This window comes from Squalius cephalus (genome assembly GCF_949319135.1).
Source record: "Squalius cephalus genome assembly, chromosome: 1".
Classification (NCBI taxonomy): domain Eukaryota; kingdom Metazoa; phylum Chordata; class Actinopteri; order Cypriniformes; family Leuciscidae; genus Squalius; species Squalius cephalus.
In genome coordinates, this window is record NC_137122.1 from 52,056,250 (window position 1) to 52,077,249 (window position 21,000).

At 40.3% G+C, this 21,000-nt stretch overlaps 1 protein-coding gene across 1 annotated transcript in view; it reads right to left on the bottom strand.

Moving 5' to 3' along the window:
• Window positions 1–2,340: 2,340 nt before the first annotated feature.
• rai1 (retinoic acid induced 1) overlaps window positions 2,341–21,000 on the bottom strand; it is a 58,800-nt gene continuing 40,140 nt past the window's right edge. Inside the window, exons 2-5 of the mRNA XM_079869493.1 lie at window positions 12,264–18,008; window positions 11,606–11,699; window positions 8,703–8,752; window positions 2,341–3,717 (exon numbers count right to left, since the gene is read on the bottom strand). Coding sequence (XP_079725619.1) covers window positions 3,709–3,717; window positions 8,703–8,752; window positions 11,606–11,699; window positions 12,264–17,990 — 5,880 coding nt within the window. The 5' untranslated portion in view covers window positions 17,991–18,008 and the 3' untranslated portion in view covers window positions 2,341–3,708. The remainder of the gene's footprint in view (window positions 3,718–8,702; window positions 8,753–11,605; window positions 11,700–12,263; window positions 18,009–21,000) is intronic.

The following is a 21,000-nucleotide window of genomic DNA, read 5'->3' on the forward strand; positions in this document are numbered from 1 at the left end:
TAAATGCAGTTCTTTTGAACTTTCTATTAATCAAAGAATTTTTTTTTGGGGGGGGAGGCATGGTTTACACAGAAATCCTGTGGTTTTCAACATTGATAATAATCTGAAATTTCCTGAGCATCAAATCATCATATTAGAGTGATTTCTGAAGGATCATGTGACACTGAAGACTGGAAAGTCACAGGAATACATCACATTTTACAGTATATCCAAATAGAAAACAAGTTATTTTAAACTCTAATTATATTTCACAATATTACTGTATTTTTGATCAAATAAATGCAGCATTGAGACTTTTTTTTTTTTTTTAAAGACATTAAAAAGTCTTGCCGACCCCAAGCTTTTGAACGGTGGTGTAATTCCATAGTTCTACATAAATATAGTTCTAAAATTATGACCATTTTGTGAATTCAAACCTCTGAGCTAAAGTTCCAGTATCATATTTTTGCTATAACTGTTAAATAACACAATTACGACAATGACAAACATTTAGACGAGTCAGTTTCCTAATAAAGGTGAATTTTAACCAAGGCTTATAAACTGTGTTCTCAAGACGGGTGTTTTATATAAATAACTGTGAAAATGTTTCATGCTATGCGTGTATGCAGAAATTTATTTTGAAAAATAAATAAAAAGAGAAATATTTAGAGTAAAAAGTGTTGTTTTTATATGCATGGCAACTTTTTAACATTCCTTTGATAGTCTAACTTACTAGAAAAGATATGCTTTATTTCTTTAATAACTTAATTAACTTTTTTTAAACAAGATATTAACCGAAAATTAGTATATGACCGATATGATGTAAAAATTAAAGGTACACTATGTAACTTGTTTTTGTTTTGTTTTTAACTGTCAAAATTAACTATTAAAAATAATGAGTAAATACATCATCAGTCCTTCATCCAAAAGGTGTTTTACCCTGATTCACTATGGTAAGCCTATTATAAGTGTTTTGGACCTATAGCTTGAGGTTTTGCATGGTAAATTTAAAAAAATAAAAATAAAAATAGAAAAAAAATATTGCAACAAAGAAAACACGGAATCAACATTGGCTCGGCTTTTCGGAGATGGAGAGAAGGGATTTGAAACGTGCGATGCGATATGGCGTTTTTCCAGCTCAACAGGTGAGTTATTTTATTGAACAGATCATTTGCCATGGTAAATGTTATCAATTGTGAAGGGTCGTTTTATTGGTTGTTGTAGCTCTGCTTTTATTTTCAAGGAAGTACCGTGTCTATTATGGGAAAAGATCCTTTCGATATAACCTGGTTATATACTGAATGCTTTATGAACAGTATGATAATCATGTTAATCCGCACGCACAGTCACGCAGAGCCGAAGCACAACCAAAACAAGGTCCTTCCGCAACATACACGCAGTTATGTTCTTAACCACTAGAGGGCAAAAAGTTACATACACCTGGTAGAATATTCAAGTCATGCAGGAAAATATATAATTTCTAAAATAAATTCAGAAAGTCATGTGTACTGCTGGTGGGTGGGTGATGAGATGTGACAAACTCTTTAACTTCAAATAGAATGGGTTTGTTTCTACCTCGCTAAACCAACAGAAGCCCCAGCAGAGTAAATAAAGGTGTTAAGAAAGCAAGAAGGCATGGATCTGTTTCTGTATGCCTCCAGATGTAATTTCAGACCACTGGCTGTGAGACAGAGACATCTTTAAGGATAATAGCACTGAATTACTTTGCGTTGGGCGCCAACAAAGACGCACGAAAACAAAACAAAACGTGATTTTGATCTCAATTCCAAAGACATCTGTTCATGTTCACACATCTATTATATTTCACTGCAGCGTTACATGAAAGGAAAATACCAAACACACAGAAACTCTGCAATATGAGCTGTGGACAAACACAATTCCAAAAACAGTCCTTTTAATTCATTGTTTTAATAACTTTTGTAAGCAATAACATATTTGTTTTATAGAAAATAAACATCTCTAAGAAATACTATACACAATTATAATAGTACATCACATCTTACATTTAAACAGCATCAAATATTTATATACACAATTACTTAGAATTAGGAATCAAATAATTACGTGATGGTTCTGTCATCTCTATGCGCGGTCTTACCTGTAATACTGCAGTGAAGTGAAGCATATAATACTGTATGTTAGTCACATATACATCTGATTAAATGACTATGGATTCTCATGTTCAGTTTTTCACGTTGTCTTCTGCATCGTTTCACCAATAACATGAACAGAAATGTAAAATCTGTTTGTGATATATGGATCTCTTCGCTGTGTTGAGGCTTTCGTAAGCTCAAAGTTAATCCAAAATGAAAATGTTGCCATTATTTCCTCATCTAGATGTTTTTTTTTTTTTTTTTTTTTTACTCATATGACTTTCTTTCTTCATTTGAGTGATTTAGAAGAATGTCCAAGCTGCTCTTTTCCACTCAGAGAAAGTGAACGGGGACTCGGTTTAGTCAAGCTCCAAAATAAGTATCAATAAAAACCTGTTCGAAGAGTGCTATATTCCAAGAAAAATTTTATTTAAATGTGCTGTTGCTCTACAATATGGCATTTTTGTTTGTTTCACAGAAGAAAGAAAGCCATAGGGGTTTTGAGAAAATGATGACAGAAATTTTTTTTTTTGGTTCAACTCTCCTAATTCTGAGAAGCTGATACACATAATACGAACGCAGTGTTGGGGAAAGTTACTTTTAAAAGTAATGCGTTACACCTTTAAAAAAGTAACTAATTGCATCTACTTTTTATGGAAAGTAATGCATTACATTACTTTTGTGTTACTTTTTCTTACCTGGGCTGGGCTTGCTTGCTTGTTTGTTTTTCGATTACAAAAAAAAAGTTCTATTTTTGGCTAATCTAAAGGTCCTTTCGCACCAAAAAAATAAAACGGATAAGCTTCAGGCTGAAGGAAATGCAAATTCAGTCAATAAATAGGAAAACAAAGTAACTTGCATTACTTATTTGAAAAAGTAGCTCAGATATGTTGTTGCAAATTTAAAAGTAATGTGTTACTAGTTACTTGAAAAAGTAATCCGATTACATAACTCTGATTACAATGCGCGACCCCCAAACACTGTACGAACGCAGGATATTTTTCCATCCGGATGCACTGATGGACATCTCAGTGATGCTGTTTTGTCTTCAAATGCACATAAAAATAAGCCTACACTTGGAGTAGCAGTATATTAAAATAATGCATTTTTTTCCCGCATGATATCAGAATATTTAGACCTGTAAAGCACAGCATGTACAATTTTTTTTTCTTTTTTTCTTTGTAACATGTAAGTGTCCATTGAAATACATCCAGTGTTGCATGACATCTTCAAATTTCAATCCCCCTTCCACAGCGGAAGCACGCGTGTGCCAACCAGCGCTTGGGGCAGCAGGCCAAATCCACCACCAGGTGTCCCCGACTGATAACATCCGCTCCAGAATACGGAATAAAATGGAAGAATGGCACATTCAGATTCATAACAAAAGTGTCTTTCCCTTTTTCAGCTTTTGGTCACGAAGGTTCTTCCGCTTGAGCCGGGCCGGATGGATTCGGAGATGATCTGATCTTGGGTGAGTATTGCTACAGTATTTTTGTGCTTCGACTGAAGCCCCAGATTTTCTCTGTGTCCACAGCAACTTGCAGCACACAGGCAAACGCATGTCCTTGTTCTACTGCATAGCTGACATTCACCAGTCTTCATGCGCCGGTATATATTACAACGCCTGAAAAACAGATCCGTTTGAAATGCGTAAGAGTGGAGAAAGGCTTGCTGAAATATTCCTCATTCATATACATTATTAAGCCACCTCATATATCTTAATGTATGGATTTCTCCATTTTTAAAGACGGAAGTCATTTTAACAATATCACAGTTATTTCACTATTTAGCTTTCCAGGTGTTCATTTTACCTTACTCCAATGGAAATGCTACTAACAAAACATGTTTACTTTATGCAAAAGTAATTTTATGTTTTACTGCATCCCCAATATTACTTTCCATACTTTGAGTCTTATGTAATATACCTTTAACAAACATGACATCATCATCCAGGAAGTGACATAATTTTGGAGGGAAAACAACAGCACAAATAACAGTAAGTATAAGGAATGGATTTAATGAATTCTTTGATGATTTGATATTCATTCGTTTCACTTGAAAACATTCCATCTGTTTGATCATTTCAACATCAGTCTGATATATACATTTGAAAAGATGTTTTAAAATGTCCAAATGAGCCTCCTTCATGAAAAGTTGATTACTTACCACAGAGCAATGGCTAACTAGCTTGTTATTTCTGTTCTGTACATTGTCTTGGCATATAAATGTTATGCTAAGCACGTCATTATTGATTGATTTATTCAAACTTATCGGATGACCGACGTAAAGACCATGGTTGTTGATATAATGACGAAAAATGTGATGTACACAAATTTGCTGAAATTAAATGAACTAAGTTTACACAATGATAACTAGTAATAATATTTCACAAAAATGTTTAATATACTATAAGCTGCATTGAGTTGGGATCGGAATCGAAAATAACACTGCAGGACCGTTTCCTAATTGCGCTGACATGGATGTTATAGTTGTTTTATGTCTCTCCTCCTCCGCAGCTTTTCATGCTGTTGCACTCGTTCTCTTTCCCTCCTCTGCTCTGGGTCCAATCTCTCGCTTTCTCTCTGATCTCTGAACTAATCCTTCTGCTTTTCAACGCTGGTAATCAGTATCTCTCTCACAGCGCGATTTAACCGCAGCCCTGGTTACAGTGTTTGCAGGACTGCATTGATATTCATCACGTTCTCGTGTTCCAAAAACAAACGTCTTCGTTCAAGCTTAAAGGGACAGTTCACACAAAAATGTCATTAAATTAAAATTATGTCATTAATTGCTCACCCTCTTGTCGTTCCAAACCCGTAAGTCTTTCGATCATATTCAGAACACAAATGAAGATTTTTTTGATGAAATCTTAGAACTTTCTGTCCCTCCATTGACACTCTACACAACTACCATTTTGATGCTTAAAAAAGTTCATAAAGAGATCGTGAAACCAATCCATATTAATTTAGCGATTAAGTCCAAATTTTCTGAAGAGACTCAATCACTTTACATGATGAACAAAATGAATTTAGGCTTTTATTCACATATAAACATTGATCAACTCACACATCAGTTGTGGTAAACTGAAGCTCAAGCAAGTTCACTTGACATGCGAGAACCAATGAGGCTCATTCTCGTGTTACGCAGCACGTTTGAGCTTCTCCAAGAGCCAATGAGGCTCATTCTCGTGTAACGCAGCACATTTGAGCTTCTCCAAGAGCCAATGAGGTTCATTCTCGTGTTACGCAGCACGTTTGAGCTTCTCCAAGAGCCAATGAGGCTCATTCTCGTGTAACGCAGCACGTTTGAGCTTCTCCAAGAGCCAATGAGGTTCATTCTCGTGTTACGCAGCACGTTTGAGCTTCCGCAAGAGCCAATGAGGTTCATTCTCATGTTACGCAGCACGTTTGAGCTTCTCCAAGAGCCAATGAGGTTCATTCTCGTGTAACGCAGCACGTTTGAGCTTCTCCAAGAGCCAATGAGGCTCATTCTCGTGTAACGCAGCACGTTTGAGCTTCTCCAAGAGCCAATGAGGTTCATTCTCGTGTAACGCAGCACGTTTGAGCTTCTCCAAGAGCCAATGAGGTTCATTCTCGTGTAACGCAGCACGTTTGAGCTTCTCCAAGAGCCAATGAGGTTCATTCTTGTGTTACACAGCACGTTTGAGCTTCTCCAAGAGCCAATGAGGTTCATTCTCGTGTTACGCAGCACGTTTGAGCTTCCGCAAGAGCCAATGAGGTTCATTCTCATGTTACGCAGCACGTTTGAGCTTCTCCAAGAGCCAATGAGGCTCATTCTCATGTTACGCAGCACGTTTGAGCTTCTCCAAGAGCCAATGAGGTTCATTCTCGTGTTACGCAGCACGTTTGAGCTTCTCCAAGAGCCAATGAGGCTCATTCTCGTGTTACGCAGCACGTTTGTGTATGTTCGCTGATCAATATTTATATGTGAATAAAAGCCTAAATTAAATCTTTTCATCCTATAAAGTGATCAAGTCTCTTCAGAAAATTTGGACTAGACTGCTCAATTCATATGGATGAGTTTTACCATCTCTTTATGAACTTTTTAAAGCTTTAAAACGTAGTTGCGTAGTTGTCAATGGAGGGAAAGAAATCTCTAAAATTTCATTAAAAAAGATCTTAATTTGTGTTCTGAAGATAAACAAAAGTCAGGACAGGAGGGTGAGTAATTAATGACAGAGTTTCCCTTTAACTTAGAATCTGTTCACATCTGGTATTAACACCATTCTCGGTTAACTTTGGATGTGCTTCATATGATCTGCCTCATATGTACCGGTGGCTTTTCCAGGTTTAAAATGTGAACTTTGAACATTGTTTATTTTATTTAAGAGAATCTCTTGACTTACATTGATGGAACGTCTGCCATGACTTCATTGCAACATTCGCTTTTGTGTTCTTTTTCTTACAACTAGTTGCATACTGAATTGTGATTGGCCGACTTAATATGAGATGAGTGCCGAGTGTCAGTAACAATGGCAAAACGGCTCTGATGCAGAACCTAAATTTACTCAAAACTTTAACAATATTCTTTTGTTGCCTGACTAGAACTGGTATTTCCTTGAGGAAACGCAAATGGAGTTTTTCTCATGCAAGAACAGGGGAAAGAACGGTATCCTTCTCTTGCCCTGCCTGCTGTGCTGCCCTCTTCGGCCTGACTTAAAGCTCTGCCTGTGCTGCTTTGCTGTTGTCATGTTCTCAAGCCACGTGAACCTAAAAGAGAGCTCGCCGCTGAGTGCGTGTGAGCACAGAGGAGAAGAGGAAGATGAAGAGGAGGTGGAGGAGATTTCCTTGGAGACCTGGACGGGGGTGGTATCTCTACCGCTCGCTTTCATTAAAGCGGCAAATTGGCATCCCAGAGACCCAAAGCCCTTAGATCCCCCTGCTGATGTGTGCTCTGCTTGTTCTGAACTTTCTCCTCTGCTCTGTTTGTCTGTCTGTTTCTCTCTCATTCTGTTCTCCTCTCCCTTTGTCGTGGGAGGGCGAAAAAGGAAGGGAGGGGTTAGAGCTGGAGAGAGGAGGGTGGGGTGTTTTGATCTCCATCCAGGTTTTGCCTCACGGTCTCAGACAGGAAGCTGCTGAATATCATTTTTCTTTCTCGCTTTCTACCATGCCCATTTTCTCAGTCTTTCTAGTTCAGTCTATCGCTTTTCCTTTCTCTCTCCCTGACCTACCTCAGTTGTAGTTCACAGATTGCCTGTAGGTGGCGAATACACAAGCAAATGCAACAGTATAAAAACGAAGAGGCATGTGAAACTAAGCTAAGGTGAGCATTACAAATATTTGCCTGGTTTCACAGACAATGTTTAAGACTAGTCCTAGGCATGTTTGAGCTGTTTTAACTGAAAGCTACTTGCACTGACATATCTTTAAAAATTGTCACTGCCATTGTTTTGTCTCAAGATGCACACCAGTAATGTTTTATTATTTTCCTACAGCACATTTCTAAAAGCTATTTGAATGTCCTAATTGAACTAAGGCCTAATCCTGGCTTAATCTAAGTCCTGTTTGTGAAACCAGGCCTACATTTCTTAATACAAACCCAAAGTATTAAACTTTGGAGACTTGGCATGTAACTTGCCGTAATGTTTTTGTTTTACGAATATGAATGATAGTGATACCTCAAGTAGTGTGGATTGTTGAGGAGGGGAATGTTATTACTTTCCAATCAGTTCATACTTTTGCCTGATGGACAATGACATATGTCACTTTTCCACCGTCAGGCTGAACGGTTCTCATTGCGTTCCATTCCGTGCCGATCCGGGCCAGCTGGTACGGTTACAGTTTCATTTTCCACTGTGGGGCTGTTAACGGACGTTCTTTGGAATGTAACACAAAAGCGTCAGTAATTGCCTTGGTAACGCAAGAGTTTACAGAGAATATGAGATATTATGGAGGATGATCAGATATTTCTCTAAAATTTTATGATTAATTTGTGGTTTACGTCGCTCAAATAAAGCGCTTAGCACTGGTAGCCAGGCAACAGACAAGTGACCAATTCTGAGTTGTGACACCACTTTACGGATTCTACCAGCACGAGAATTCCGGGCCGAGAACGGTTTGTAATCATGCCGTGCCGTACCAGGCTCAAGTGGAAACACAACTGGAACCGTTCCTTAACATTCTAAGAACCGCTCGGCCCGATGGTGAAAATTTGGGGATGGCTTTCTGCTTCTAGCAAGAGCCAAGACCTTGAGTGAAAAATGTGTCTGGTCCCGATCCAGTAATAATCATCAGGCAGCACTTCTAAATGTCTTCTCTTTTTTCTTCTCTTTAATGTTTGTGGCTCCTAAAGGGGAACAAGGAGACTGAGAGAGCCTAGAATGTCTAATTAACATCCCTTCACTAATTTCTGCTGTCAGTGGTGAGCTGCACAGTCAATAGCAGACAGATAAGGGTGAGATATGCTCAGGGCTCTTCTGCTGCCCTGAGAGATGGTGTTGATGAGGAACTGTGCTCTGCTGTCTAGTTTCACTCCTTGCTGTTGTTATGGAGGTGGTAGAATGTAACAAGGACACTGAAGTTCATGATACAATGTCTTTTAGATCAGAGATGTCCTTTGCTGTGTGCAAAAACCAATTCACCTGCTTACCTTGTGATCCGGACACCTAATGGAGAAGGTCTCTTCTTGAAACGTGCAGCCTGGAAAAAGAAAAGAAAGGGAAGAACCAAAGGCATAAATTAGAAAATGCCATTGAAAACGCAATACAAGATCAGCTTGCCCTTTTGTTTCTGACTAGACCCATCTCCCTCCAGTGGTGTAACCACCACTTTCTATGATGGCAATTTCTGATGGAAAAGAGCAATGCATGATGGAGGGAATCTAGTCTCAGCCTCGAATGACACGCTATCTATCGCTGGACTATCTGGTGCATTTTGTCTAGAGCTGACAATATCTGCCACTTCCAGTTGAGTGCTTGAATGGAATAAATAGTCTACTACTAATACAATTGTAGTAGGTAAAGTAGATATCATGTTTGCCTACAGCGTAAGAGGTTAATTAGGTGAAGTACTTCATAGAAAATGTATTCTGTCAGCGCCGTTGTCAGATTTACCTTCATCTAAACGGCGCAGAAAATCATAACAAGTATAATTGGTTGTTTTTATTTGTTGGTCAGAAACTTCCTGTCATGCTTTAAGTTGATATTATGAAAGTATGGTTTGGGAGACAAAGGGTGTGTTCACACTTGGCATGTTTGGTTTGATTAAAATGAACCCTGGTGCGATTGCTCTGTTAGTGCGGTTCATTTGAATAAGTGTGAACGCTGCCGTCTGAACCCTGGTGCGCTCCAAACAAGCGGGCCGAGATCGCTGAAAAGATGAGTCTCGGTCTGCTTTCAAACGAACTTTGGTGCGGATGGACTGAAAAATGAATGCAATAAGGACCAAAGAAAACAACTAAACAAAAACGGGACATGATGGCACAATATGCGACCCTAAAAAGGACAGAATGCTCAAGCACACCCGTTTTTTCTCGTCATAGTCGTGATGTTGCCCATCTCAGTTCGGTACACAGGTATCAGAACCGCGTCTCTTTGCAGCAGATCTTGGTATGTGTGTGTGTGACGGAGGGATTCCTGCCGCTGTTTTGTCTCAGTTACACATTTTATAAACTCTTCATGAGTTCTCAGCTGGTCAAAGTACCATCATATGTACACACAGCGAGCACATTTAGCCCAGCACACAGCATTGTTTTGGATTTTCAGTAAGTCACGAAATATACGTAATAAAAGCCGATCTGATTGTGAACATATCCCTATGTCTTTAGGTTTGGTATCGTTAGGCTCGGTGTAAAAATGTTTTTAGTCCCAAGTGTAAACACACCCTCAAAGGACTAGTAATTATAGATAGCCAAGTATATATAATTACTAGTATATTAGTGGTAATTTGATTTTCTCCTTAAAGAGAAATGTTTTTATTTTTAAGAGAATTAAGAGATTTTTCGTATTTTTTGGTTCATGGGTAGAAACATTAGTTTATGCTTTTAATAATTGTTTTGCATGTGTAGGCGGCCCTGAAACACCCCTTTAGTCAACCCTCCCCAGTCTTCTGTACTATATGGTGTACGTGGCAACTGCTAACTCAATTAATTTTCAATAGGAGAGACGTGGCAGACAAGCCAAGCTAGTTCACGAGAATCCTGCAGCGTTGTCATGTACTAGCGCCACTTACAAGAACTTTTAAGAAAAAAATCTATATATTTTCACGGCTGATGAATGTTATTGACAAATCAGAGATGGCTTTATTTATACCCAATAAAACAGCATTTTGCTTTTATGTGATCTAAAACAACATGGAGGAAATTCAGGGGGCCAATGTTTCGGAAAACATTGAAGCTTCCCCGGGCGCCGCCACTGATTAGTGGATTATAGGTTGAACTTTGGAATTATGAACTGAAGCATAATCATCTCTTCCAGATCATTTAAAGTCTTCTACATAGGATATAGTTAGGGACAAGCCCAACTAGTAAAATGTGTACAAGTTTATAAAAAAAAAAAAAAAAACACTAACTAATGTAAGTACCTCATCATAAATGATATCCGCTGAATCAAGCCGCGCATCGCATCTCGTTCTTCCTCTGAGGTAAATTTAAAGCTTAGGCTATTCTTCACAGTGCGAATTATTCCAAAAACGATGAAAAGTAAGCTTGGTGATGGGGACGCTTACATGTTCACATGTACCATATGAATAGCTTGCTGCATATATTATAATCAGCTCAGACGGGAACAACTGTACCTTTCTTTGGGTTTTATACAGATTACATGATCAGAAAATTTGAATCAAAATATTGAATCAAACTTTCAATAGACATATCTCGTGTCTGTGAGGCAAGTATTCGCTTAGTTTCGGTTAATTTTTGTGTCGCATTTCAGAAAGTTGTTCTGTACGGAGACAGAGATGGCAGAAAGTGCACTTTGTTTTCTTTTTTTTTAACAAAATCATTATTGTGAGTGTACATTAATAAAAGTAGACTTATGTCTTACTCTTATCTGTATGACCAAAAATGACGGAGTATTTGATGTTTTTTTTTCCCCGCTGTTACCAGGAAACAATGCAAGAGATCATGCCGGCGCCTCCGCCTACCCGAGAAGTGTGTTGTTGTGCTCTAAACAAGATGTAGGCTATTGGCAACAAATATATGCAACAGCCAAACAGTATGAAGAAACGTTATTGTAACTAATTTGCAGAGCAGTATATCAGATGAACTCTTATTCTGCGTGATAGGAAAGGCAGTATACAAAAGACAAAATGAGTTGAAAGGGGGCATTTCAGGGCCGCCCACACATGTGAAATAAATATTAAAGTATAATCTCATTTTTTACCCACGAAAATCAAGTAGAAAATCAAATGACCAGAAGGTACACGGAGCAACCTGCTTGCATACCCTGTTTTGTTTCTACAGAGCTTCATGTGGAGTGGAGGGTGGAGTCATTGGATGGACAGTAAATATTGTAGACAAACAAACAGCACATTTCAATATGTCAGAACTCTTACCCATCTCTTTGGCGCAGACATAATGGTACCTCTGTGTACAGCTCTTCCAGCTGCAGCAGATGGAAGCTCCTTCCCCTTGGCACCTGGAGCATTTCTGTGATGAGACAGAAGGCCTGAGGAGCTTCTCTCTAAATTATCGACTCTTTCCTTCACAGCCCCCTGAGCCACCACAAGTTGCAGATAATATAGTATAACTAATATAATGCTATGCCCACTAGACTCAAAGTATATTATTAGTATTATTATCGTTATTATTATTTGGTTATTTTTGAGTATTAATCATAGCAATGTAATATTACACTGTTTGGAATGGAACCTTAATATATTGCTTACTGTTTAATGTGTAATAATTTATGAAAATAGTATACAGTTTCATACAGTAGTGAGCTACATCTCAGAAATACATTTGTGTTGAATTTTTTACATAATTATGTTATGATTTTGAATAAAAAAAGTATTTTGTTGGTAGAAAGAAGTCACGATGATATCACAGTTGAGTTTGTTTCCAGTTGAATTGTGGTGGGATACAATGTGGTGTATATAGCTATTTCTGAGTATGCTATTCCAGACATGTTCTGAGATGTGCTCTTGTTTTTTTTTTTTTTAACAGTACAGGAAGTTATTAATGTTGGGTGTTTAATATAAATGAAACACTTACTGCATTTGCAGATTTCTGAACAGCCTCCTTCAGCCCAAAGAGTTTGCCTGCTACCAGGATTATGCCTGTGGTCCAGACAGCACAAGCTTCATGAGCCCAGTGCTCTTTCGCCTCAGCCTCCATCTGCAATCTATGCAGAGCCATTCCATTGCCCTCCTCACCAGCAGGGGGAGAAGCTCCACTAAGTCTGCTCTGCAACTGCAGCAGTCTTTTGAATCTCATCCGCAAGGTGGGGCGGGTTCTTAACGGTTCCCTAATTGCCCTTTTCCCCCTCCTGGGATGCCAGCTGTGTCCTTCATTTGCACTATCTTGATAGGCGTCCTTCGCACATGCACTCTGTGAGTTGATCTGCTCTGTGATGCATCTGACCTCTGTCTCATTTGCACAGTTGCTATTTTGCCTGAAATCATTCCTGTGTGTTGAAGACAGCATTTTTCGTGGTATGCAGTCCTCAGGATAATAGGGGCCGCACAAGTCCCCAAGCTCTCTGTAATTTGCTGGCTTTCCACATAGGCAGCACGTTAGACACCTTTCAATTAGACTTTTGTTAACTAAGGGCCCCTGGAGCATTACTGAGGAGTTTGATACTGCCTTGGTAACAGTGACTAGATTTTTCATTTTAGCTGCACACTTTTTTCTTGCCTGGCTGAGCATCTGTTCTTCCTCAGGCCTGTTGATGATGGTACAAAGAGATGCTAGCTCCAAAGGGCTGTCAATGTGTACATATGGTCTGAAAGAACATTTGCCATCTCCTAGTGCTGGATGCAAGTCTGATAATGTCCCCTTCACTGTTGGGGGGAGATCATTGCTGCATTTTGTCTTGATCTTAGGTCTCCTCACTACAACTTTGAGGACATTCAGAACCTTTTTTTTCGGGCCAGCCTTTTTTTTCTCCTTTACTTTGTCATCTTCTGTTTGACTTGAGAGTTCATCCTGTTTCTTTTTGAGTGATGGCCGCCTGCCTCGTTTGGGTTTTATTTGTGGTAAGCAAAATTCTGTAGGTGGCTCCTCATACTGTGTCTGTTCACCTGTTTCTGGTAAAGAGAAGGAGGGTGGAGGTGGGGGTAATATATCAGTCTGATTAGGCTCCTGTTTCTCAACAATGGGGATGCTTTCTTGTGGTTCAGTGCCTTTTCTTCTCCTCTTTCGTTGCTTCAGATGCATCTCGTGGTTGTTTTTAATGGCTCTCTGTTTGGCTAGTCTTGGTGTGTTGATAACTAGGCTCCCGGCCTCCAGGGCTACATCTGGTGTATCGCTGCTCTCTACGGTGGCCCATGTTCTCCTCTTTTTCCTTGGAGTTTGAATTCCTGTGTTTTGGGTCTCTTGTGTACTTATTGTGCTTTCGCCCTCCATGTGAGTCAACTCAGGGGCGTTCATTGTCTCCTTCAGCTCTGGTACCTGTGGCACTGATTTTGATGTTGACTCATCTGGTACAATATCTGGTTGTATATTTAAAGGTTGCTTTTTGGACCCTGGGGATGTGATTTTCTGAACCATTGCCTCATATTTAAGTCCCCTGCCTTTCCGAGGAGGCAAATATTTGGTTTTAGTGGGACACTGAGGAAGTACAGAAGGCATGTCACTTATGTCATCGGTGGGAGGGTTATCAGCAGTTACAGTGGTGCTAACAGATTCTGCTTGCAAATGTTGTCCTCTCTTTCGCTTTCCCTTTGCAATACAGACTCCTGTGACTGTATCTAATGGGGGCTGCTGTGTCTTCACTTGACTCTCTTGCACACCTTTCTTCCTCTTTTTGGTGTCTGATGATGGTAAACTGTATTTTCTTTTGATGGAAACAATCTCTTCATTTGGTTGTTGAAGTGAATCTGTAGAGACATCCTTCTGCTTAGGTAATTCAAGATTTGAAGATTCGGTCTTACATGACTGATCCACAGTAACATTCTGTATTTGTGAGTGTAAGAGCATTGCTGAAGGTGTCTCATTTGATTTATCACTCTCTTGCTCCTTATCTTCAGTCAACTTTTCTTTTGTTTGTTTTCGTGATCTCAGCACCATGGACTTTTGATCTCTTGCTAAAGACTTTACACAACTGCTTTCTAGAGTGGACTCCAAAGTGGAACCCACAGTTTCATCCTTAGTGGTGTCCACCACACCAACAAGTGTGTCCATAGTTAATGCTGTGCTCACATCTTGCAAAATAAGTTCATGTGTTTCCTTGGTATGGTCTTTTGTAATCTGAATATTTTCATCTCGTTTTATTGATTTTATCTTGGAGGTGATGCCTCTTGGTCTACCTGGACCTTTAGTTACTGACCCCTCAATTGGCTTTGACTCTGTGGTGGTTTGACTTGGCTTTGGAACAAGCATTTCTCCTGGTAAAGCCCCAGGCTTTGAGACTTGTTTAGAACCAGATTTTGGACCAGGTTTAGGACCTGGCTTTACTCCAGGTTTTGGACCAGGCTTTGCATTTTCTGTGGACCCTGTGCATTTTAAACTTAGTTTGGGACCAGGTTTTACACTCTGCATAACTTCAGGTTTAGGACCTGGTTTTGGACCAGGTTTTGAAATTGATATTGGACTAGGCTTTGGACCAGGTTTTATATTTGATTTTGGACCAGCCTTTGGACCTGGTTTTGGACCTGGCTTTACACCTAGTTTTGAACCTGGTTTTGGACCAGGCTTTGGACCTGGTTTCCTTCTCTCTTGAGGGCAGACCTTTGGGCTACTCTGTGAACCATAGGACCGAGTGCACATCCGCGATGGTAAACTCTCTGTCACAAGTTTCTGTGATTGACTACTAATATTCTGGTGGGCAGTTTCCATCTGATCAGGAATAAGAGCGCTTTTGCTGGAGGGCATACTTGGATTTTGGGCAGAAGGTGGAGCACTGTCTCCTTCTACACTTAGCTGCCTTCTGATTCCTACACTTGAATGCATTGGTCTCCTCCTGCCCCGTGCATGTTTCTTACCGAACATTCTTGTATGTGCAGATGGGGCCAAAGGCTCTGGTTTGGCTGAGGGAGTCACTGCACTGGGACAGCTTATCCCTGGTTCCATATCCTCATCCCCTTTCTTGGGAGAGGGTGGGGTGTCAGCCCAAGATGGTGCAGAGTGCAGTATTGACTTGCCTGGCAACTGAGGAGAGTCAGGCTCCAGTACCTTTGCATCACTACGATCAATGTGATGATCCCTTGCCTGAGCCAAAGGTGTTGTTTTCTCATTGAGAGCTGAGAAGCCACTCTTGGCAGTGTGAGGCTGAGGTGCAATGTCACATATGGTTGACCTCCTTTCACTGCCTCTGTGTGGTACATCCTGGTTAAAGCTTTCTGCAGATTCTGTGTTGACTTGTGGCATGTTTCCCATCTCCTCAGATGTACTTGCTCTATTATTAATGACCTCCTCTGAGGTTGTCAGATTCTCCTTTTCATCTCTCACCTCAGTGGAATTTTGGGAGAGGACAGACGACTGCTCCTCAAGGGTGTCCACTGGTCCCTCAGTGCATGTGAGGCTATCTACTGAATTCTCACTCTTTGAATTTTCTTCTTTATCTGGCAAATACAGATTAGTGCCTGAATTGCTGGGTGATGTTTTCACAAGCATTTCAACAGTGGTCTGTGGCTCTGATTTGAAATGTTCTGATTTTATTTCTGTGTCTTCATTACATTTGTGATTAAGTTCAGAAAAACAGTCCATCTCTTCTGAGTTTCCTTTATCTAAACTGTATTTGTTTTGCAGGCCTTGGTAAATATTTGTTTCTGTTTCATATGAGTAACCTTCCTCTAATACTGCTTTATTTATTTTATGAAATATAGAAGGACTTTTCTCATCCTCCAACCACTTCTCTTGCTTTTCAGTGACCTCTCCTTTGCACTCATGGTCTGCAGACATCTTTCTTTGTCCAATTTCCTCTTCATCAACCATCCTCTCAGTCCATGCTGTCTCCTCAAAGTTCTCCTTTAGAGTACTCTCTGAACGCTTTATGTCTGGTGGTGAATTACTCTCTTGTTTCATAGGACTTGGAGCTGTTACACTGATGGGAGACCTCTCATCTCTAATGCAACGGAGAGAGCTGTTGGGCTCCTCTCCAGTCAATACTCTCTGTACTCTGGGGTCACAGTTGAGATTATCTTCAGAGGCTACACTCTGGAGACTTCGAACTGAGTCACCTGACCTAACGGATACATCATCAGCTGAGTTTAAGGAACAAGTGGACACTGTGTCAAGGCTGAGACGCGGGTGTGTCTGGGTGTGTGCTTGACCTTTATCCTGACCAAAATAGTAATAGCTCCTGTCCATCTGGTCCTCAGTGCTGCTAGAGTATCCTCCCTCCTGTAGTTCTGATGTCATGGACCTGGGAATGCTATATGCATCAGATGGAGGAGGACCATGTTGGTTATCAGGACAAGATGACTCTTCCATACCCTTTAACTGACCTCTATAGTCTTCTCCCTTTTTTGGATGGTTTCGCTTGCTGGACTTTTTGTTAGCCATAAGGGCCTCTGACAGCAGCAGCTGCTGAACATTGTTAGAGATGTTTTCAACCTGAGATGTCAGGGCATTGAGGCTCCACAAACTGGGGTTGGACAGGAGCTTTTCCGAGAATCGTTCTTTCATGGAGCCAGAGTAGCTCTGGGACTGGTGGTTCACACTGGGTGATGAATGGGTATTAGGAGGCATCAACATATTTTGGTCTTGCAAACTTGTGGACGAGGAAGCTCCAGGATTAATGGGAGGTTGGCCATATTGGAATGAGTCAGGATTTGGCATTAAGGGGGATGGTGTAGAGTTATATGAGGGAGATCTTCCCACAGACCTTGCAGGTGAATGACTGGAACTTGGACTGCAGGTCTGGTAGTATTGTTCTGGTGACCTTACAGAAATGTCTGTAATGCAGTAGTTTTGCTGAGGCTGATTGTAGTGCTGGAATTTCTGAAGGTTCTCCTGTGTCCCAGACATTCCCTGCAGGGAGCCTTGTTCAAATCCAGATCTTGAGGGAGTTTGTTGATAACCATAATTATTCTGAGGCCTGTATCCACTCTGCTTTAGACTGCTGTGATTGCTGAGTTGTCTTCCGTACTGTGCATTAGTTGGTATACCATAGCCTTTGTAGCCATGTGGCATTGTATTACATTTCTCCATGTAAGATGATGAAGATGAAGAAGGGGGCTGCGAATGCTGAGGGAAATGGAGGTGGCCCTGTGGATACATTAAAGGAGATGGTGCTGGATTGGGTGGGAGGCCCTGTTGATGGGAACTTGTATAGGTTGTGGCAGAGGACTGGGAGGGGAGATGGCACTGACTTTGAGAGATAGCTAGCATGTTCTGCTCTAGGTACTGGGATGACCCACTGACCCCAGACTCCAGCCGTCCCACCATGTCCTGTTCAAATTGGGTCATCTGAGCTGACTCATCCCATTTTTGCTGCAAGTGACCTTCACTAATATACTGTGCTGTGTATCCAGGGCCCATGTGATTGCTGTAGCCAGCCTGCATGTGCTGGTTTGGAGTTTTGGCTCCTCTAAATGGTTTTTTAGTCTGAGTAGCACTGCTGCTGGTGTAGACGGGATAGGTCTGCTGTCCATAACAGTCCTTAGAACCTGCTCCCGCTGTTGACAACCCTGCAGCAGCTAGAGAGTGTGGCTCATAGCCCTGTCTGGACTGGCTGTGATGATGTCTATAACTCTCAAGGCGCGATAATTCTTGGGGTTCCTGCTGGTAGCAGTGCTGGTTGCCATGGAAACCACTCCGCTCTCTGAAGGACTGCATGACTCCGGCTAGGGGGCTCTTTGGAAAGAGAGAGAAAAGATAGAAAGACAGAGGCTGTGCTTAGTGGCTTTGTTTTCTTATCAGTGATCATTCTCTCATTCAATTAATTTGAATTTATTGCTGCATTTGTCCTAAAACAAATCACATTATAATGTACACATCATTCATAAAATCAAATCATATATCTCTCAATGAGCACTATAAAATTTTACTCTCCCTTACTGCAGCGGCAATCAATCATTATTGTATTATATTGAATCTAGGAATCTAAGCCTATCTATTCCACATTTTGGTGGTTTCATCTTCTGTGATAATATGTGCAGCTAAATTATTATTATTATAAATTTTCTCAAATACACGTGATGGTTTTAAAACATGTATTCACAAGGACCATGCATACAAACAAACAAAGCATTTTATCATTGGCTCATTAACCCCTGGTTTCACAGACAGGGCTTAAGACTAGTCCTAGACTAAAATGTAAGTCTGAGCTGTTTCCACTGAAATAAACTTGCACTGACTGATCTTAAAAATATATCAGTGCCTTTTTAGTTTTAAGATGCACATCGGTAATGTTTTTTTCTAAGCATGTTTATAAAAATTACTTAAATGTCCTAATTGATCTATGGTCTAATCCTGGCTTAGTCTAAGCCCTGTCTGTGAAACCGGGCCTACGTGTTTTATTCAAATAAATGATATTTAATATTGTGCATGTGCAATAAGAGGATTCTATTATTGGTGTTACTCAGAATTTGTTTTCGATATGTGCTATTTCCGTATATCTTGCTCAGTAATTTGATACAGTTGGCAATGTGATATTCAGGTAATATTCTCTTCTCAGCAATGACTTCAAAGTAGCAAGCGTGTGTTTTGTAGGCATAGATGGAGGCTGTTCTATTTCTCCACTCCAGTGCTGTAGGCCTGTCGAGGGATGGCCGCCTAGTCCCATCAGACACACACATTATTCATCTCACTAGCGCACTGTCTGAAGTCATCAGGCCCAAGAGCAACGTGCCCCCCTCTTAGCACCCTCCAAAGAGGCCCCACCATCCACTACTGCTTCAGTTTTGCTTGTTTGCTGCTCTGCTTGTTTACACAGTGACCCAAATAAGACCACTTGGGATCTATGTTTTAAGCCTTTAAAAATGCAAACAGTATGTGTTGAATTGTACAAGCTGGCCAGAGTGAGGAAGTGACATGATGGATCTTGTTTCCCCTTTCGCATATTATTGCAACTGCACAGGGGCATTAATATGTTTAAGTTATCCCACATTAAATTTGTTGCAATACAAAGACTTTTTTGTAGAATCATTGGCATTCAGATCATTCTGCTTGAACATATTGCATGACAGATCCACTGTGTGCAGCTGATTAAAGACTTGTGTGGGGCTATGTTGCTGACACAGCCAGAGATCTGTTGAGAGCGTGGTCTAAAAGGTACAGTAAGTTTTCTAGGTCTGCTGAGAGGGCAGAATTTGTCTCCTGGGGTACCAAATAATGACAAAGACACCCTTACCGTAGAACTTACCATGAGTGTACCAGCATGGACTGGCCCATATCCAGAATGAGTCAAAATCTACGGCAATGTGTCTCAAACTTACTTCCACAGTGCTACAAAGTAGGTGTGAATTGATGACAACTTTAAAAAGATTCGTAGGTAAACATTATATTCCTGTTACTTGATTTGTAGGTGTTGTTTGTCGTCATTCTCCTCCATGTTGTATTTTTGAAGCTTGTTGAAGCAGAAAAAGAGACTGTGGAGGGGTATGTTTAAGCCAGCTGTGAGCTCAATGAGCTTCTACATACTTTAAGGCAGAATTCCCCAAGAGACTTTTACTACAAAATTCACTACAAAATCATTCATTAACAGTAGTGAGTGACTGCATGTATAAATAGAGTGTTCTCTGTTCTATCTGCATGTGTGTTTACCTCAAATGCAGTCAATAAACTTTCTTTCTCTAGAGGCCTGTTTAACTCTCGCTTTCAGATCGAGCATTGGACAGTCATCTGACTCAATTATGCATTTACTATGGATTGTATAGGGAATGTGGAAAGGTCTCTGGGAAATATCTAAAATACACAAATGTCTGGGTGAGATGTATTGAATGGCTCATTTTAGCATTAAATCTAAGGCAACTTTGTCCAAACTATGTTAACTACAGTCACGACTACAGTCACTTATTATGTTGAAGGCTCTATGAAGGCTGTAGACTGTGAGGCAGTATAGTTGGAGCATAGTCAAAAGCTATATTAATACAAATTCCTTGTTTTAGAAAAAGGTGAAGAAATACTCTCACACTATTGGATTTGAGAAATAATAAACCAATAAACAAGCTCTCTGGCATTTTCTGAATCCTTCATAAAACAGCTTAGTTATAAGATTGAGGGGCACAATGCACAAGAAAGACAATTTGCACATAAGGAGCTTTCAACCAAAGCAAATATTAAGTCAGGAAAGAAGATCCCAAGGAAGAAGGAAAGGAGGTTGGAGTGAAGGTCAGGGTAGGGGGTCGATTCAATTTCAGCGCAGTCCATTAAGGACATGAACTGATCTTGAGGACCAAATTTAATCTGTTTCCTGCAAGACCCGCTCACAGATATGCAAGTTAGATGCGTTTGTTTAGTTAAAACGTGCATCACATGCAAATATTATGTTCTAGGGATAATTTAGGGTGAAACAATTCTTATACAAGAGTGTCGGTTTTCCAGAGATGGCTCATATTGCTTTGAATGGTTCACACTGGCCTGAAAGATGCTAATCAGATCGGATGCTTTCAACTGGACTGTCTGTCTTGGCCAGACGTGAAGTCTATCTCTCTGAGATGTCATTTTGATTGACATCACTGCGGCTTTTTACTGACCTTTGAAAGAACAGAACCATACCGAGAAACAGTAGTCTCCGGAAAATAAAGGGTTAAAGGCATTATCCGCAATGGACACCTGGAATGTCCAGAATGTCCATGTCCAGAACAGTCCAGTTTTTCTTCACAGTATTTCAAAAGTTGTTGGT